We start from the raw sequence: 19908 nt of genomic DNA, 5'->3' as shown, positions 1-19908 counted from the left end.
ATTTACTCTGGCTTCAAAAATGTTTTCTCATCCATGTACTTCCCATTTCACCTCCTAACTGGTTTTGGATTTAGGTGACTTTTTTTCCCTCTCTTTATTCTTAATGCCAACATCTTATTCCTTATCATAAATTCTCGAATGGATGGTAGCACTTAGTATATCTCGTTCTAAATTATTGATAAAGAATAATTGAATAATTTCTGTGTTTTTAAAGCTCATCTGGAGAAAATGGTTACAATAGAAAATGCAAAAGCTTGCAAGAACTAGTGATGTGATAATTTTAAACTAGTGATGTGATAATTTTAAACTAGTGATGTGATAATTTTAAACATGTAAATACGGTCATTTAGATATTATGAAAATAAACTAATATTAAACACAACTGAGTGATTTGCTGTCATATTTAATAAATCAGACATTAAGCTATATTTTCTTAACTCCTGGGGGAAAGTATATGCTACTGATATGATTGCCCTAAGCATATCTGTTACTTGAAATTGTGTTTGAGTTATACCTGAAGACATCATATTAAGAAACCTAACTCTTCAAAAACAAGACTGACAAAGTCTGAGATTTGAGAACTGTTTTATTAGTTTCTTATTTTATTTACACTCCTATGTGTTTTCCCTACTTGAAAAAAAGCCCGAACTTGAACTTCTGTAGGAATGGGCCCATTGAGTTTTGTTTTAAACATGTTTTACGTTGTAGCTTTTATATAGTGGCCTATGTGAAATAAGAATACTTAATATCCAATTTGCCTTTCTATTAGCAACAATTTAGCAGGCCTTGCAACTAACAAGTTCAGAGGTTACCCATGAAGGTAGCCAACTGACATATCTTTCAATATATACAGGAACCTGGTATATGTGTTTTTATCCATAAGTATTCAGGGTAGCCTACTGAATTCTGTTATGATTAGTTCTTGGAATGCAGGGTTTTAAACCATGTAGATCATAACAAGAACAGGTATTGTTTGCTGTAGAAATTTAGTAATTTTTTGTGTTGGGCTTGCTAATGTTTCTAATCTTTTAAGTATTTCATGCTGGGGAACCCTGTTAATTATGAGGTCAAGCTTAGCTGCCAGAATTGACTCCATGGCAACAGATGATACCCTGCTTCTCCAGAGAGATTACATACTTCTTTTATGACTAGGGTTATAGTAAGTTCTTTTTTAGTTTAGAATTATTTTTGAAGTTCTAGCCCAGATAAGAAAACAGTTAATTTTAATCATAGGATTTATCCTTTAGAACTTAACTATCTCTTGCCTCCTCTTTATATAATGTAATAAATGCTGGAAAAGTTCAGATTTCATTTTCCTTGTTCTTTAATATTTAAGGTAATTAGCATTGTCTATCTTTGGAGAAGTAAGCTTTTAATTTCTTTTTTTTTAAAAGACTTGTATCATTGTAATAAAATATGATAGAATTTGAAAACAAATAGTGCTGTTTATGAAAAGTATAAAATATAAATTAAGTTCTAATTATTCAAAAAGCTGAGCAATTTGACATGAGAGAATTTACACAGGTTTAATTTTTAATCTTTAAAACAAGTATTTTTTATACTTGTAAATTGTGTCAAACTATTTATTTTGTACAATATTGTTGGTTAATATGTGGACTTAAAGAGTTTCCCATGTCTAGTCTACCGTTTTATGACTCCCTGATTTTCAGCCTTAGTTACCAAGTTTTTCCAGTATTTGATGGAAAATATATATATATAATATTCCCTACTTTTCCTGAGCAGAAATTTTGGAATGTAAAGCAAAATTTGGATTTTTGTGCCTCAACATTTGTGTATTTCAATAATGTCAGTGGGTAAAGAATTCAGAGATAAGTTATAAATGAATAATAGGGGCTGGGGAAATAGTGCAACATGTGCAAGGGTCTGGTTTTGACCAGCACTTGAGAAAACAAAGAGAATAACAATCTCTGGGATTTAGAGACTTACTATGTGACAGTCATTGTTTTGTTCTCACAGCACAATATATGATAGGTACTGTTATTAGTATTCTTATAAAGAGAAAATGAAGGTGAAGAAAAGTTTTATAGGTACTAAGAACCAGAATAGAGTTTGGCCAAGTGTCTGGGTTCTTATCCATTACTTTATAATTCTTATTGTATAAATGTTGTGCTTGCTAGATAAGTATATAGAATCTACTTTAGATTCTTAATTCTTTTGCCTAAATATCAATATAACAAAAATTTTTATAGTTTATTCAGAAGTTTGGGTGTATTCCAGTTATACTTTTTGTGAATCAGCTCACAAAGGTGATCTTGTTTTTTTTTCTTATTAATTTGCCTTTACCCTTTAAACAGATGAATTTGAAAGAGAAAAAAAAATGGCATCATAAAGAATGAGGCTTGTGTTTACCAAGAATGAATTTCTCAGTAGTATTCTCAAGGTAGTAATTATTGCCATTAATTTGTATATTCATTCCTTATTCATTCCCTGAACTAAAATTTGAGCACTATTAAGTATTGGAGATAAGTGTCAGGTAATAGGTGCTACAAAGGAAAAAAAAAAAGCTGGATAAGAAGCTAGAAAGTGATTGGGAGAGATTTTTCCATTCAGGTGGTCAGGAGAGGCTGCTTTGAGATAATTCTTATGCAGAGAAATCAATGAGATGAAGAAAGTGAGTATCTTGGACAGAAGCATTCTGAGCAAAGGGAATAGCAAGTACAAAAATTCTCAAGTGGAAGTGTTCCTGACATCTTCCAAGAACAGCAAAAACTATTGTTGAAAGAGGGTGAGAAAGAATAGTAGATGAGGTCAGAAAAGGATAGGTAGGATCTCATTAATCCCCGTAGGCCATATGGGACATCTGGATTTTATTCTAAGTATCGGGGGAATCTGTGGGTAGTTTTGGGCAGGGTCGTGAACTAATTTATATTTTTAAAATACCACTCTGACTTGTTGGAGAGTACAATATTATGTGGAGAATGGGGCTGAGGGGGGTTAATAGGCTTTTTTTTTTTTTTTAGTAGTACTTTTAAGACTAGGTGATGACTTAGATTAGTAGTGGAAGAGGCAATGAGAAATTAAATTTAGTCTATATTTCAAAGGTAGACATGTCAGGGTATGAGAGGAAAAAGCAGTTGAGCAGGATTTCAGACTTTGTTTTAAGTAGCTGGGTGAATGGTGTTTCATTTGACCAAAAACAGGACCAATAAGGAAAGAGGAATAGGTTTGGAAAAATATCCAGGTGGTGATGTCAAATAGGATATAGGAGTGAGTTCAGAGGAGAGTATATGGCTGTGGTATAAATATGGGAGTCAGATGATATTTTAAACTGGCACTGGAGATCACCTAGAACAGTGATGTCATAGTGTGAATTGTGTCCCAGTAAGGGCGCATGAAATCGATTTATTGAATTAGTAGCATTTTAAAAGAAAGAAAAAGTATGAACTAAAAATACCAGATTTATCCCTTGTAGTAGAGTTAAGTATTTTTTCATGACATTTTTGTTTCGTTTTTATTCTGTGCATAGTGATATTATAAAATTCATTTCTTATTGTGTGGCATGATCAAAAATTTGAAATCCAGTAATCAAAAGATTGAGTATAGAGGGCAAAGCCCTGAGCTTTGGGTCACTGACAGGTCTGAGAAGTATCCAGTAAAAGAAATCAGCAAGGAACTGCCCAAAAACTTAATCCAGTACTGAGAATCATCAAATAATCCAATAAACCAGTCTTTGGAATGGAGTTTTTTGTTTTGTTTTGTTTTGGTTTGGTTTTTGTACCAGGGATTAAAAACACAGATGCTTAATCACCGAGTCACAGCCTGAACCCATTTTATTTTTTATTTTGGGACAGGGTCTCACTGTGATGCTAAGGCTGGCCTTGAATTTGCCATCCTTAGAGTAGAGATCTTTCTCAAGAGTTATTGAGACTAATACCCTCACTTAAAATAACAAAATTTCTAATGATTTTCACTTTGGTTAAATTATTGCTTCAATAAAATTGCAATGGATTTCAATTTATAAAATTCTAAGTTTATATAATAGTACTATTTTTAAAAATAATTTTTAGTTGTAGATGGACACAATATCTTTATTTAATTTTATGTGGTATTGAGGATTGACCCAGTCCTTACCCATGTGAGGCAGGTGCTCTACCACTGAGCTACAGCCACAGCCCCTAATAGTACTATTTATATTAGAAAAATGCCTATTCTGAGTGTTTTCAAAGTTCCCCTTATAAATTCATTTCCCTTTTTAATGAAAAAAATCACTGGCTTATAATATGCTGCATAACAAACTTTTTGGTATTCTCATATAGTGTATGACTTATTATGTAACACTTAAGAGCTTGTTTTGATTTTGAGCACAACACTTTTGAACTTTTTTTCCATCTTATGGAGAAACATGCTTATTTTCAGTGTTTACTGTTTTCTCTCTCCCTCTCCCTCTCCCCATCCCTCCCTCCCTCTCCTCCTCCTCCTCCTCCTCTTCCTCCTTCTTTCCTCCTCCTCCTCCTCCTCCTCCTCTTCCTCCTCTTCTTCTCCCTTTTTGTCATAAATACACACACACAAACATTTTCATGAAAACATGCCTGGAATTAAGTAGCAAGGAGATTTGATATTTAAAAAAACCTCTAAACTCATTTCCCTTTTTTATATATGAAACATTTTAATTGATCAAATCCAAAGTCTATTAATTAGACTGAGAATGCAGATAAAGTCTAAATGCCTAAATTTTAAAGCTGTGATTAGTGTAACCATTTGAACTTGATTCTGAAGTAATGAAAGTAATGGTTCATTTTTTTTTTCTTTTTAGTTATTTGTTCTTTCTGCAAGAAACACAAGCACATTTGTGTGTCCAGGGAAGAGCTGCACACATATTATTAGCTCTGTTTGGCTTCTGAAGTTTGTGGTTTTGTCTTCTGCTTTTTCACTCCCTCTCAGGAGTGCTTACAGAGTGGCACATGTAAAAGCAGAGACAGAGCAAATGAAACTATCTCTGTGCATGGCAAAAATGTAATATGGTGTAACACAAGTCATTCCCAGAAGCCCTGGAGACCCAGAAGTTGCCTCTATGGTACCTACCTTCTTAAAGCTCATGACATATAATTAATGAACTTAAAAATTCTCAAGGTAGAAAAAGAAGAGAAAATGTTTTTTTTTTTTTTTTTGGTGTGTGTGTGTGTGGTATTTGAACTTCTAACAAAAACTATGTTCTTTTTTGAAAAATTCAAGTCTCAGGGCAAGTTTTCAAAAGTTATGTAGCTGGGCGAGTTGGCACACGCCTGTAATCCCAGCAGCTCAGGAGGCTGAGGCAAGAAGGTCTTGAGTTCAAAGCCAGTCTCAGCAACATCAAGGTACTAAGCAATTCAATGAGACCTTGTCTCTAAATAAAATACAAAATAGGGCTTGGGATGTGGTTCAGTGGTTGAGTGCCCCTGAGTTCAATCCCTGGTACCCACCTCCCCCCAAAAAAGAAAGATAAAATTTGTACAGGTTTACTAAATACTTAAGATTTATTTTAAAAACATAATGGGGAGAAATTGCCTAACGAGGGTTTTGTTGTTAGTTCTAAGAGGTAAAAATTTTAGGTAAAAAAGATTAGGTAAAAATTTTAATCTCCCAAGATAAAATAGCAACATCTATATTGAAAAATTATGTATTTATATGCACCATTCACAGTACTTTTCCTTTGGGTATCTCAAAGTTTTGGATTTCATCATAGGCATTTTTATTTTATTTTGGTGACATTTAATATTTATTAAGTGCTCTCAGTAAAGAAAGTTTAGAGAATATGTGTAGAAGCCTATTTTCATACTTTTTATGTTCCTTAGAAAGTGGCAAATATAAATGTGTTCCCATCCCCCATCTCCATATCTTAATTCAAAAGCTTTAAAATAGCCTGGCGTTTTTTTTTTAATAGAAAGTACTAGTAGGACTAGTTGTATAGTTACTATTTTTATACTGCTAAATAAATGAGGTAATTGATCATGTTTCCTTTAAATCTACCTTCTTAAAGCACTTAGGTATTTTCGTTATAGTCCACTGTCAGGAGAATAATTCAAGAGGATTGACAAATTAATCAGCTGTAAATTTCTAGGGTAAACTCCTCAAAGAGATTTCCTAGAAAGTACGGTTGGTTCTTTTTACCTGTGAATGTTAACTTTAAATAAATATCTTTTACTCTTTTGTTTTGAATGAATGAGTTCTAGGTGCTCCCCCACCAAAATAAATAAATAAATAAATAAATAAATAAATGAAAGAAATCAGTCTTAGGGAGGATTGTGGTTTCCACGGGTTAAAAAAATGATTGTTCTTAAATAATCTTTTTTTTCTTTTTTTCTTCCTTTTTTTTTGGGGGGGGGGGTGGTTCTGGGGATTTAAACCAGGCAGGAATACTTTACCACTGAACAACATCACAGTCCTTTTAATTTTTTATTTTGAGACAGGATCTCACTAAGTTGCTGAACTTTTAAGTTGCTGGAAGGTAGCCTGAAACTTGTAATCCTCCTACCTAAATCTTCAGAGTTCCTGGAATTATAGGCATGTACCATTGTGCCCAGCTTTTCAGATAATCCTTTAATAAAGTAACCATGGTACAGATCTCTATGTTTTAACAACAACAACAACAACAACAACAAAAATAACAATATTTATGTTACCAAAAAGTTTCATAAGTGGGTACTTCATTACATTTCTTTGCTATAATGGATTATAAACTCTTTCATAGAAGGAAAAATATAGTTGAACCAAGAAAATTAATTGATGAACAACAATAACAAAAATCCAGAAGAATATAGAGTATTAAACGAAAATTTGAAGGTTTTCTAAAATTAAGGGTACACTAACATTTCAAATGCACTTAAATGATAAAGTTGCATGTGTACTTTTTAAGGTTTTAATACAAAACAATTTTTTTCCTTCTATATGCCATTTTCCTTTTACATACTTGTGTGGCCAGTGGTTTTAAAGAGCACTATCTAGTGTCAGTTTTGGAATCACTATTTATGTATTAGAACATGGAAGATGCTGGATCCAGAAAATTTATGACTCAAGAAGTCTTAATAATTGACGGAACTCTTAAAGAAATAATTTGACCTCAAGTTTGTGTGTATGCATCTTTAAAACACCCTATGTATGTACTTATCCATGCATTCATTCAACAAATACTTCTTTATTATATATAAATATATAGTGGTCCCTGCTTCAGGCATAGTGGTTAACAAAACAAAATATCTACTCATGGATTATTCTAGTTAGGAGACACCAAATAAACAGTATTCTATAATTGTGATAAGTGCTATGGAGAAAATTAAAGCATAGAAATTTTCTATTTTCAGAGAGAATAGGATTAGGATTTACAATATCAAAAAGAGTAGCCAGGGAAGGTCTCCCTAAGCAGTGCCTTTGAGAAATACCTTAAGAAAGTGTTCTAGATTCTGGAAACAACAAATGCAAAGGCCCCAAAGTAGGAGATGCTCCCAGAGTTTTTGTAGGAAATAACAATTTACTTTGGTTGGAGAAGAGAGCAATGAGGAAAGTTGATAAGAAGAACAAAGATCACATGAAAGGAGATCTTTTAGACCACTGTAGGAACTTTGGCTCTTCTACCGGTAAACTTAGAAGACATTGGAGGATTTGAACTGAGAAATGGCATTACTTCATTTTAAACAATCACTTTGGCTTCTGTTTTGACAATAGACTAGAAGGGAGGTAAGATGTAAAGCAAAGATAGGAAGCATTTGTTGTAATTCATAAAAGAGGTGGTTATGACTGGGGTCACAGTGGAAGCAATGGAAATGCTGTGAAATAATTAGATCCTAAATATACTTGGAAGATAGAGCTGCTAATAAATTAGTTATGGGGGTGTAAAGAAAAAGAGAAATTAAGAAATTAAAAACTGTCTCCTGAGACTAGTTAATTTCACAAGTTGGAGGAAAGTTTTCTTTTGGAAGACATTATTTCAGTTTTGAGAGACACATTCATGTAACATTACAAAGTCTTACTGATTTTCAGAACAGAATTTAAAACATTCATTTTTTTTATTTTAGCTTCTGAATTATCAAATTATATTCAAGGCCTATAATTACTTCAATTTATGCTTTAGGTGGCCCAATGAATGAAGAAAATGAAAGGCATTAAGAAAAATCTTACAGAAGAATATCTATACCTGGACTTTTCTCACCAAACAGAAGGATGCATCTTTCCTCTTCATACAGCTGTGACTTTATTCTTGTTATCATACTGTGACTGCAAAATATTTAAAGTTTACTTAGTCCTCACCAGAGAAAGTACAGATATTGATCTACTTAGAGATGTGTTGTCCCAGGATGTTGAAATTCAGGTTATCTCAAAGGAGGAACTCCCACCAATAGTCCAGAATTGCTGTTTACCTGCGGTGGTAGAACGACCAGACAATTTTTGTAGAGCAGGACTTGCTGTTGTACTAAGACACATTATCCAGAAATCATATGAAGCAGACCCTTCAAAGAAGGAAATTTTGGAACTTCTGGGTTTTAAAAAGACTTGTTTGAAAGCCTGTGCTGAAGTAAGTATAAGGTCTCTTGTCATTTAAAACTACACAGTGATAATAACATATTCACTTGACCATTTATTTTCACTTTCAGTTAGGAATAAAATTTATTTATAAACCCAGAGAACCAATGAAATAAAGTAGTCCTTCATGTATGTCAGTATTACACTGAAGTATTGAAAAATAAGAATTTGGATTTAATCTATGAAGCTTGAAGACGTTTTTAAAGAGAATAACTTGTTTTTATTCTTTATTTCAGTTACATTGAGGATTATGTATTTTATTTTAATTTAATTTTATTTATTTTTCTGTTTTGCTGTATCAGGCAAAGTCTACCGCTGAGCCACATCCCTAGTGCCTACTTAGAGAATTTTTAAAGGAAATACTTACATATAAACAGGAGCTCAAGTAGTAGTGCTTTGGAAATCTTGTGCTTTTGTTTTTGTTTTTTTGTGTGGGGAAATGTATTTTTAAAAGTTTGGGAAGTAATGCTTATTCAGTAAGAGGACACAGCCTTGCAAAACCTTCATTGTTTAATGTTTTTCATGTCTGAAGCACTGTACTAATTAATATCTCCATAAAGCATAAAACATAGCCCAGGGATGATTTGCACCAAGACTTAAATGATCTAAACCAGTGTTATTTCTCAATAAGAGTTATTTTTGTTCAAGTTATATTGAGAATGAAGAATCCTTTCATTTCTTATTTTGTTTTATAGGTTAGTCAGTGGACTAGGCTATGTGAACTCACCATCCCATTGGCTATTGAGAATTTTCTCAGAGAGTCTTCTGACCAGCTCCCAACTATACCTATGGAAGTACTACAGCTGGAGAAAAAGCTTAGTGAACCTGTTAGAGTGCACAATGATGACAAACTCCGCAGGCAGAAGCTAAAACAACAGAAGACTGCTGGAGTTAAGCCTGCCCTTGCTAAGGGAAAAGCAAAGAGCAAGGTCCAAACACAGGAAATGTCTGAAGAGTTGGACTCTTCATCCAAGAGTCTGGAATTGAACATGGAATTCTCCAAGCTCAGAGTGCAGGAGGAACCAGTTACTACCAACAGGGAGCCATCTCACATAAGGAAAGCAAAAGCCTCTGACCTTCCACCTCTGGAACATGTGTTTGCAGAAGGGCTTTACTTCACTTTGGCAGATATCGTGCTTATGCCCTGTATCCATCATTTTTTGGTAAGATTTTATCTAAAGTGTTTATGTTACTTTGAGTTTCAATCTATGAATCTGCTTAGTTTGAATTCCAATTCTATTTATCATTATGTTCTGAGCAAATTGTTAATATCTGTCTCCATTTCTTTTTATCTTTAAAATGGAGATAATAAGAACTCTTTGTTGTAATTTGGATCTTGACAGTCCCCAAAAGGCTCATGTGTTGAAGGCTTCCCCAGGTTTCCCCAAGGGTGGAAACTTTAGGAATGTGGAGCTTAATGGAAGGAAGTTACATTACTGGGGGCACGCCCTTTAAAGGGTTGGAACACTGCCCCTTTCGATCTCTCTTTACTTCCTATTGCTATGAGGTTAATAGGCCTCTCCTACTATGCGCTCCTGCTGTTATAAGCTGTCACCACAGGCCCAAATTAAGAGGATGAAGTAACCATGATCTGAAATCTCAAACTGAGATACTAGACTTCCTTTCACTCATTTATTAATTTGTATTTGATAGGTTTTTATGTACTCTTTTCTTCCCCTTTCTCTATTTTCCACATGAGAGAAATCATTTGACCGTTTTTAGTTTCTGAGTTTAGCTAATTTCACTTATGCTATTCTCCATTTCCATCCATTTACCAGCAAATGCCACAATTTCATTCTTTTTAATAGAACTCCACTGTTTGTGTGTGTGTGTATTTTTACAGCAGGAGCCTGACTATACTCTCTCCTCTTTGAAGTTTTAGGAATAGTTTATAAGGAAATAAGTTAAAATTCACTTTTTATGTCCCTCCCCCTTTAATTCATATATATGTATATATCACAATTTCTTAATCCATTCATCTATTGACAGGCATCTGGGTTGACTCCATAATTTAACTATTGTGAATTGGGCTGCTGTAAACATTTATGTGGCTGTGTTGTGATATGCCAATTTTAGATCTTTTAGGAAAATACCCAGGAGAGGGATAGCTGGGTCATATGGTGGTTCCATCCTTAGTTTTTAAAGAAATCTCCAAACTGTTTTTCAGAGTGATTGTACCAGTCTGTAGTACCACCAACAATGTACAGTTGTTCCTTTCTCCCCACAACCTCATCAGCATTTATTGTTTATATTATTGATTATTGCTATTCTGACTGGAGTGAGATGAAATCTTAATGTTGTTTTGATTTGCATTTCCTTGAATGCTAGAGATATTGAATATTTTTTTCATGTATTTATTGGCCTTTTGTATTTCTTTTACTGGGAAGTTTCTGTTTAGTTCTTTTGCTCAGTTCTTTTTCCTAGTTCCCTTAAACAAAATAAAACCAAAGAGATAGAACAATATCAGGTTCAGTGGTTGAGGTGTTGTATATGAGCCTCCTCCAAGTAGTTCAGTAGATATTAGTTTACAAACTTAATCCCCAATGGTGCCCAGTACACTTCTTCATGGGAAGAGCCTGACAATACTCTTTCCTGTGTGAAGTTTTAGAAATAGTTTATAAGGAAATAAATTAAAGTGAACTTTTTATGCCCTTCCCCCTTTAATTCATTTGCTGAATCCTCCAGGAGATAGTATATCAAGCATGTGGGAGAGGTAGCAATGAATAGCTACTCTAGGGCAAAATCCTGCTGTTCTACAAAAAATTGTGTAGTTATTTTTTATTTGCTACTACTAAACAGGTAGACTTGGATAGAAATACTTGAAAGGTTATTTTATTCCTATAAGTCAGGGAAGTTGCCACTTTAAGAAATCATTTTGTAATTTGAACACCTAATTTAATTATATATATTTTAACTTCTAATACTTTGAAGCTTCTTTATTAAAAAACACAAATAAATCATTCCTCTTTTAAAATTGATTTTTGAGCATAAATATCTATAATAAATACCTTTTTCAATGTCTTCATTGACATAAAATTGGAAACAAAATGGGGATCTATTTGTTGGCATATTGCAAAAACAATGGATCCCACTTATTTAGTGATAAATATATACCTACCTTGTCCTCTCCTATCTTTAGGAGTTTTCAGTTTTAACCCACTTGTTCTTTTTTTTCATTTTTAAAAAATTTTAATTTGTTATATATGACAGCAGAATGCATTATAATTCATATTACACATATGTGTCCCTATACACAAAGTAGAGTCACACCATTTGTGTCTTCATACATGTACTTATTGTAATGATGTCCACCTCATTGCACCATCATTCCTAATTCCATGCCCCCTCCCTTTTTATCCCTCCCCTTTTTCTCTCTACCCTAACTAGAGTTCATCTAATCCTTCCATGCCTTCCCCCCCACCGCCATATTATGAATCAGCATCCTTAAATCAGAGAAAACTTTCGGCATTTGATTTTTTGGGATTGGCCAACTTCACTTAGCATTACCTTCTCCAACTCCATATATTAACCTGTAAATGCCATGATTTTATTATCTTTTATTGCTGAGTAATATTCCATTGTGTTTATATGCCACATTTTTTTGTATCCATTCATCTACTGAAGGGCATCTAATTTGCTTCCACAGTTTAACTATTGTGAATTGTGTTGCTATAAACATTGATGTGGCTGTGTCCCTGTAGTATGCTATTTTTAAGTCTTTTGTGTATAGACTGAGGAGTGGGATGGCTGGGTCAAATGATGATTCCATTCCCAGTTTTCCAAGGAATCTCCATACTGCTTTCCATATTGGCTGCACCAATTTGTAATCCCACCAGCAGTGTATGAGTGTGCCTTTTTCCCCCACATCCTCACCAACACATATTGTTGTTTGTCTTCATAATAGCTGCCATTCTGACTGGAGTGAGATGAAATCTTAGAGTAGTTTTGATTTGCATTTCTCTAGTTGCTAGAGATGATGAACATTTTTTCATTTATTTGTTGATTGATTGTATGTAGTCTTCTGAGAAGTGTCTGTTCAGGTCCTTGGCCCATTTATTGATTGGGTTATTTGGCTTTTTGGTGTTAAGATTTTGAGTTTTTTACATATCCTAGAGATTAGTGCTCAATTTGATGTGTGTGTGTGTGGTAAAAATTTGTTCCCAAATTGTAGACTCTCTATTCACCTCACTGATTGTTTCTTTTGCTGAGAGATTTTTAGTTTGAATCCATCCCATTTATTGATTATTGATATTCTTGCGCTATTGGAGTCTTATTAAGGAAGTTGGGGACTACCATTAGATCTTTTTGTAAGTAAAAAGTAGAGAACTGGGGTTATATTTCCATTTAATAGGTTGGTTACTGATTTTTTCCTGTTTACCCTGTTTTTCCTAAACATTTTTGAGCTGTGTATATCATATTTTCAAAAGAGTAGGCATGAGTGAGGAAAATGGTATAAAATAAACACAATATATTATATGTATATATGATTAGAAAAGAATGCAAAGGAGATGTTTTATATAGATGTGTGACATCTTTGGTTTAATTTTTATTCAAACACATTTTTTTCTGCTCCTTAATAAAATTATCTACAAAGTCACTTAGAATTTCATTTTGTGCTCTTGTCAGCAATAAGTGTTTTAACCATGTTTTAAGAATAAATTTTATTTATTTTCTTGTCTTTAAGGAGCTCTGTGATATTTGTAATGATTTTGATTTTAGAAAACTGATAACTTTGGGATTTTTTTGGTTGTTGATTTTGTTTTTTGAGGGGGGGAGGAACACATTTTCATTTCATACCATTTTTATTAGTGTTACCTCTTTAAAGATGTCTTCTTGAGTCTACTGAATATGTTTCAGTATCTCCTAATTGTCTGAATATTGATAAGTGTGCCCTGGCATATGGATTAAATTAGGCAACCAGTCAGGCAGAGTGAAACTGCAATTATGTGTGTGGGAGTGGGATGCTGGGATCAAACCAGGATCTCCTGCATGGTTGGCAAGCACTTTGCCACTGAGCTATAGCTCCAGCCCCTCCATTCTTTTACATGTGAATTATTGTTATTCAATCAGAATTTATTTTCAAAAAGAGAGAAAGATACCACATACATTTAACAAATAATAATAAGTCACTGATGAGTAAAAGAAAGATGAGGAAAAGAAAGCATTTCTGATCTAATTGATTTGTCATGTATTAAACTCAGTTCTCTTAGCACCTAATCTATTTTGAGGTAATTGAGAATTCTGGAATTATAAACTTTTTGGCTCCCAGAGTGCCATATAGACATTATTTTTCAAACTTTTTTACTTTAACTCACAGTAAGTAATATGTTTATGAAGTGATTGAGTATACAAATAAATGCACATCCTTAATATATGCTTATGCTCCTAAATACTTACAAAATAACTTTTTTTTTTTTTTTTCCTGTTGGTGCTGAGGATCAAACCCAAGGCCTCCCACATGCTAGCCAAGCACTCTACCACTAGCCGGGTCCCTAATTCCCATAAGAGGTTTACAAAAACATTAAATATAAAATATCAGAGTATACATCGTGTAGTAAGTTATTTCATAAGTAAAGCTAGGAGTATAGCTCAGTGGTAGAACATTTGCTTAGCATACACAAAGGTCTGGGCTTGATCCCCAGCATCACAAAAATAAATAAGTACCTAAGAAAACTCAAACACTATTCATTGGTTGTTGATTTGACAACCTCCCAATGGATCATAAACAGCAATTTGAAAAACACTAGCTTAAGGATTATCTAAAGAAAATAAATCAATCCTTGATTATTTGTTCTTTGCTCAACAGAGGTACTGTTATTTGCAAGGTAGTGTTTTAACTGCTTGCAGTACTCAATGAGAGTTACAGATAGTCTATATCCTTATAAACAACTGCTGCTTATTTTAAGTCCAGTTAAAATATAGAAAAATACATTTAATGTGATTTTTTATTAATCTTTCTGACTCTTGCCCTCAAACCAGTTTCTAGATATATTTGTAGAGATTTTCTGTGACTTGACCTTTTTACTCATGTATTTATTCATAATCATAAGCCATAATCTGTTTGTGACAGCTTAACTGTTTATATGGAAACAAATTCAGTGGTCTCAAAGAGGGAAGAAATTGATTGGGTGGTAGTACTAGGGAGAAAGCATATGACAAAAAGAAAACAAAATAATATTAATTTGGATAAGGAGTAAGAGCTTCACATTTCCTAACTTAAATGAATTAAAACCTTATTTACATACTGCTTTATAAAAATATAATCTGAATAGTGCTATACTTGTGCTGCTTTACCTACAGGAGATATACTTCAAGACCATTAGTGGATGGCAACCATGGATAGTACCATATCCTATATATACTTTTTTCCTGTATACACATACGTAAATTTAAAGCCTTTCCATCTTTAAGCTCTTTCTCATGCATCACGGCCATAACTTTTGCAATTTGATGTGTAACAGGAAAATTAGCACAAATTTCTTTTTCCTCCTTCACAATTCATGAGTTGATTTCTTCTGACGTTAGGTCTTAGCAACTGGAGCATTACTGTTTTCCTTATTAGATCTAGAACTTTTGCACTTTCACTGAAAGAAAGCATTTTATGGCTTCGTTGGCATATCCAAATTGCCAGGAACACAGCTGTTGTACTTTGGGGGATATTATTAAGTAAGAATCACTTTTGAGCATAGGCACTGTAATACTGTAATAGTCGATCTGGTAAATAAGGTAGTTACTAAGTGACCAATGAACTGGTAACACATTCAGTGTAGATATACTGAACACAGGAATGATTTACATCCAGAGCAAGTGTCAATAGGGTAGCATGAGATTATATCATGCTACTCAGAAAGGCATGCCATTTAAAACTTACGCATTATTTATTTCTGGAATTTTCCACATAGTATTTTTGAACTGGATAACTGAAACTTTGAAAACAAAGATCACACATAATGGAGGGACTACTATAGTTACCTTTTCCATTTCTAAACATTTATAATTTTATTTTTTATTATTTTACTTTAATGTCCTTATCTCAGCAAGTATCTTATTTTTAAATCTTAAAATTACTTTTAATTTGTACATATTTATGGGATACATTATGGTAATTCAATATATATGTACAATATGTCATAAGCACATTCGAGTTATAAGCATTTCAATCTTCAACCATTAATCATTTTTATATGTTAGATATATTATTCTTTTTTAGTCATTTTGAAATATAAAATAGGTTGTTTCATTTATTACCCTACTGTGCTAAAGAAGAATCAGAAGTGATTACCCTGTGCTTTTGTTGCCCCTCAGTGATTTCTTTTTATCTTTCCTCCCTCCTGCCTCTATTCCATTCCATCCTCTACAAGGTTGACTTGTTAGTTTCCACAAATGAGTAAGAACACATAACAGTCTTGTTTCACTTAGTATAATGACCTTCCATCCATGTTGTAAATGACAGAATTCATTCTTTTGTGGCTGAATATTAGTTTTCTTTCTTTTATTTTTAAATTTATTCTTTAGTTGTAGGTGGACACAATACCTTTATTTAATTTTTATGTAGTGCTGGGAATCAAACTCAGTGCCTCACACATGCTAGGCAAGTGCTCTTCCTCTGAGCCACAACCCTAGCCCCCACATTTTCTTTATGCATCCATTGAAGGGCATCTGGATTGATTCCACATTTTGACTGTTGCAAATAGTGCTGTCATAAAAATGGGGGAGCAAGTATCTTTTTTGTATAATGATTACATCTCCTTTGGATATATACTCAGTAGTGGAAGTGCTAGATCATATGGTAGGTCTAATTTTAGTTTTCTGAGAAATCTCCATACTGGTTTTCGTAATAGATGTACTAATTCACATTGCCACTAGCAGTGTGTAAGAGTTTCCCTTTTTCAGAATTCTCACTATGATTTTTTATTTTTTGTCTTTTTGATGATAAATATTCTAATTAGATTGAGATGATACCTCATTTTTTCATTGGTATATCTTCTTGAGAATTATGAATATAGCTATTATAAGCTGCCAACATAATTTTTCAACTCTAGAGCATGACTGATAGATTGAATAGTAACAGTATATTTCATTTTGTAAGAAACTGCCAAACTGTCTTTATAAGTCATGATAGTATATTACAATGTGTATCTCAGCATAGAAGAGAATTTCTAATGTTCCATATCCTCACTATCATTTGGTGTAATCAGTGTTCTAGATTTTTATTTATTCTAGTATTACATATTGGCAATGTTTTTAACAAGTACAACTTCCTTAAAGCCCCAGTTTTACTCCCACCTTTACTTAACAAAACACAAAATATAAACCCCAAAGGCACACCCACAGGGACCCATCTCCTCCATCCACACCCTACCTATATAATACCTGTCAGGGGACCAATTCACTGATTGGGTTAAAGCTCACATAACCCAATCATTTCACCTCTAAATCTCCTTGCATTGTCTCACACATGAGCTTTTGGGAGACACTTAATATCTAAACCATAACAAATACGTGGTAATACCTCCTTGTTTTAATATGCAATTCTCTAATGACATACAAATTAGCATTTTTCATGTTTTGTTGCCATCTGTGTATATGTTTTAGTAAGCTGTCTGTTCAGACTTTTGCTCATTTTAAATTGAGTTTTTCATTTCCTTACTTGAGTTATTCCAATTCTTATATTACAAAATGAATGATAAAAACATATAAGACATCGCCAAAGAAAATATACAAATGGTGAATAAACTCATCATCTTTAATCATAGGGAAATACAAATGAAAGTCACAGTGAGATATAACTATATACCCACAAGAATGGATAGGATAATAATGACTCACAATGTCAATAATTGGCAAAATGTAAAGAAATTGGAATCTCAGTGCATTGCTGGTGGTAGTATAAAATGGTATGGCCACCATGGAGAATAATTCAATGGTTTATTTAAAAGTTAAATGTACAGTTACTATATAACCTAGAAAGTTGTTTCTGAATTATCTATTCTTAAGAAGTGAAAAACTTTCTACACAAACACTGATATACACCTATGTATAGTGGCATTGTTCGTAATAGCCAGGAACTAGAAATGTGCAAGTATACATCAATTAGTGAATGGATAAGCAAAAACAAAACACTCCATTTACTAAAACGGATTGCTTGAACTGCCTTAAAATATGTGAATTTTATGATCTGTAAAGTTACCTCAATACAGTTGCTATAAACAGAAATGCATAATAATGTGTCTTATCCTTTTCCTACCTAGGCAATTATATGCAAGAAATGTTCTGAAAAGCTGATAGAATTTCCACTGCTTGCAGCTTGGTACCAGAGGATTCAGGAAGTGCCAAGAGTAAAAACAGCAGCTTCTAAGTGTGGGATCCAGTTTCTCCATTTTCCAGAGTTGTTGACTACTTCAGGTGAACAACATCTGAATTTAACTGAGGTCCCAGGTGTGGAGGAGCAAAATGACCCTTTATTTATAGGAGGACCAAGACCAACTATGACCAAATTAATGGTAATTAAACTGTTAAAATTTTCTTTGCAAAATTCCACGTGATATTGTTGCTGAGCATTCTACCTTGACTGCTAATCATTTATTGACATAATTTTTCTTATAAATTTTATTTATAGCTATCTTACTTTACTTTTTTACTAATTAATATTTCTGCTAGTCTTTTGCATTTAAGCAGTAAGTTAAAAATTTAATAAAATTGAAGATTTTTAATATTATGTATCTTTAGATCCAAATCAGTCCCATTTATATAAATTTTAAAATATATTTCTTAAAACATTTCTTTAATATTTGGGACATGGAACAATGTAGTATCATATCTGCTCAAGTGTGTTGTTTTAACCAGATGTTTTTCTATTGCAAGGTTTTGGCCTTGGGCTTTTTAATTTTGAAATTAAAGAAATATAAAGATAAATTTCTCCATTTATTTATCAAGTTTTTATCTAAATTTATGATTTTGGAATTGTTTGAATTTTCTTTTTACTTTATTCTTTGGTTTTATTAATGCTTTTGTTATACATATAAAAGGAACACATATGATATATATTTTTCTCTTTAGGGCATTATTTTACTAATTATAAAGTTTTTACCAATAGGGTTTTTTTCCCCTATCTTTTGATATGAGACGATATGAAATGCTCTGAAAAAGTGTTTTGTCTTTAATAGACTATTTGAATATTTTTAAAAATATAATATTTCTGATATAATTTATTTGTTCTGAGTTTTGCTGAAAAAATTCTCATTATATTTTCCTAGTTTTCTTTTCAGCAAGTATTTTGAGTTCTCTAGGGAAAAGAAAGTTTACTGATTTAGAAATGAAGAAGAAAACTTTATAGTAGTGACACCAGGTCTGTTGCTCTTTAGCCAAACTCTGTAGCCTACTGATAAAACAATGAATTGTGATTAAATAGATGGTTTTATTTATTTGTTTATTTTGTGGTACTGGGGATTAAATCTAGGAATGTTCTACCACTGAGCAATATCCAGCCCCTTTTATTTTTTATTTTGAGACAGGGTCTCACTAAATTGCACAGGCTTGCATGAAATTTGTAATGCTCCTGCCTCAGCCTCCTGAGTAACTCAATTGCAGGTGTGTACCACCTGGCTATATACCATATCTGGGTAGGTATATAGTTGATTTTAAAAGTTATTGAGGCATGTCCAGAATTTGATGTGCTTGATCAGATCAGTGAAACCACTGAGGGATCTTTGGTTCATCTCTTGAGTGTGTGGGTATAAGGCTGTTGGGGAGGATGACAAAAAGGTTCTAAAACTAGATAGGGTTAATGGCTATACAACTGTGAATCTTCTAAAAAGTATTGAATTGTATGTTTTGAAAGAGTAAATTTTATGGGATATAAGTAGTTTCTCAAGATACTTGTATGATAGAAATGAGGAATAACAAGTTCAGTGTAATTAACATTAAGGAGTTAGAAGAAAGTTGTCAGAGAGATGTGTTTTTACTTCTGTAAGCAAATGAGCACTCTAGATGTCTAGACTTACAGTGATATCACTAGTTTTAACAAAGGATCTTTATACTATTTCCTTTGAGACTCAAACAGCCAATTTCATAATGGACTTTAATCTCATTAATTAATTGATACAAAGGGGTTACTGTTGAATTCTCAGAACTTAATTTTCTTTTCCTTCCTTTTTTTTTGTTGTTAAATTTTGAGACAGGGTCTCATTATGCTGCCCAGCTTGGCCTCAGTTCATGGGTTCAGTCTATCTTTCTGCCTCAGCCTTCCAAGTGCTGCATCTATAGGCATTCACTACCATGTCTGCCTTAAACCTTTCTTTTAGTGCCGCAGCCCGGCTGCAGCAAAATAACCGGGGGGTGACGAACAACTTGTGTAGATTGATACACCAGGAGTAGGAGCCGTTTATTGTAGGA

At 33.2% G+C, this 19908-nt stretch overlaps 1 protein-coding gene across 1 annotated transcript in view; it reads left to right on the top strand.

The window, feature by feature from the left end:
- Gstcd (glutathione S-transferase C-terminal domain containing) overlaps positions 1 to 19908 on the top strand; it is a 161550-nt gene that overhangs the window by 641 nt on the left and 141001 nt on the right. Inside the window, exons 2-4 of the mRNA XM_076864595.2 lie at positions 8066 to 8506; positions 9210 to 9677; positions 17766 to 18017. Of these exons, the coding sequence (XP_076720710.2) occupies positions 8078 to 8506; positions 9210 to 9677; positions 17766 to 18017 (1149 nt within the window). The 5' untranslated portion in view covers positions 8066 to 8077. The remainder of the gene's footprint in view (positions 1 to 8065; positions 8507 to 9209; positions 9678 to 17765; positions 18018 to 19908) is intronic.

The sequence above is a fragment of the Callospermophilus lateralis genome, chromosome 8 (genome assembly GCF_048772815.1).
Source record: "Callospermophilus lateralis isolate mCalLat2 chromosome 8, mCalLat2.hap1, whole genome shotgun sequence".
Taxonomy (NCBI): domain Eukaryota; kingdom Metazoa; phylum Chordata; class Mammalia; order Rodentia; family Sciuridae; genus Callospermophilus; species Callospermophilus lateralis.
This window is presented reverse-complemented; position numbering and strand designations above follow the sequence as displayed.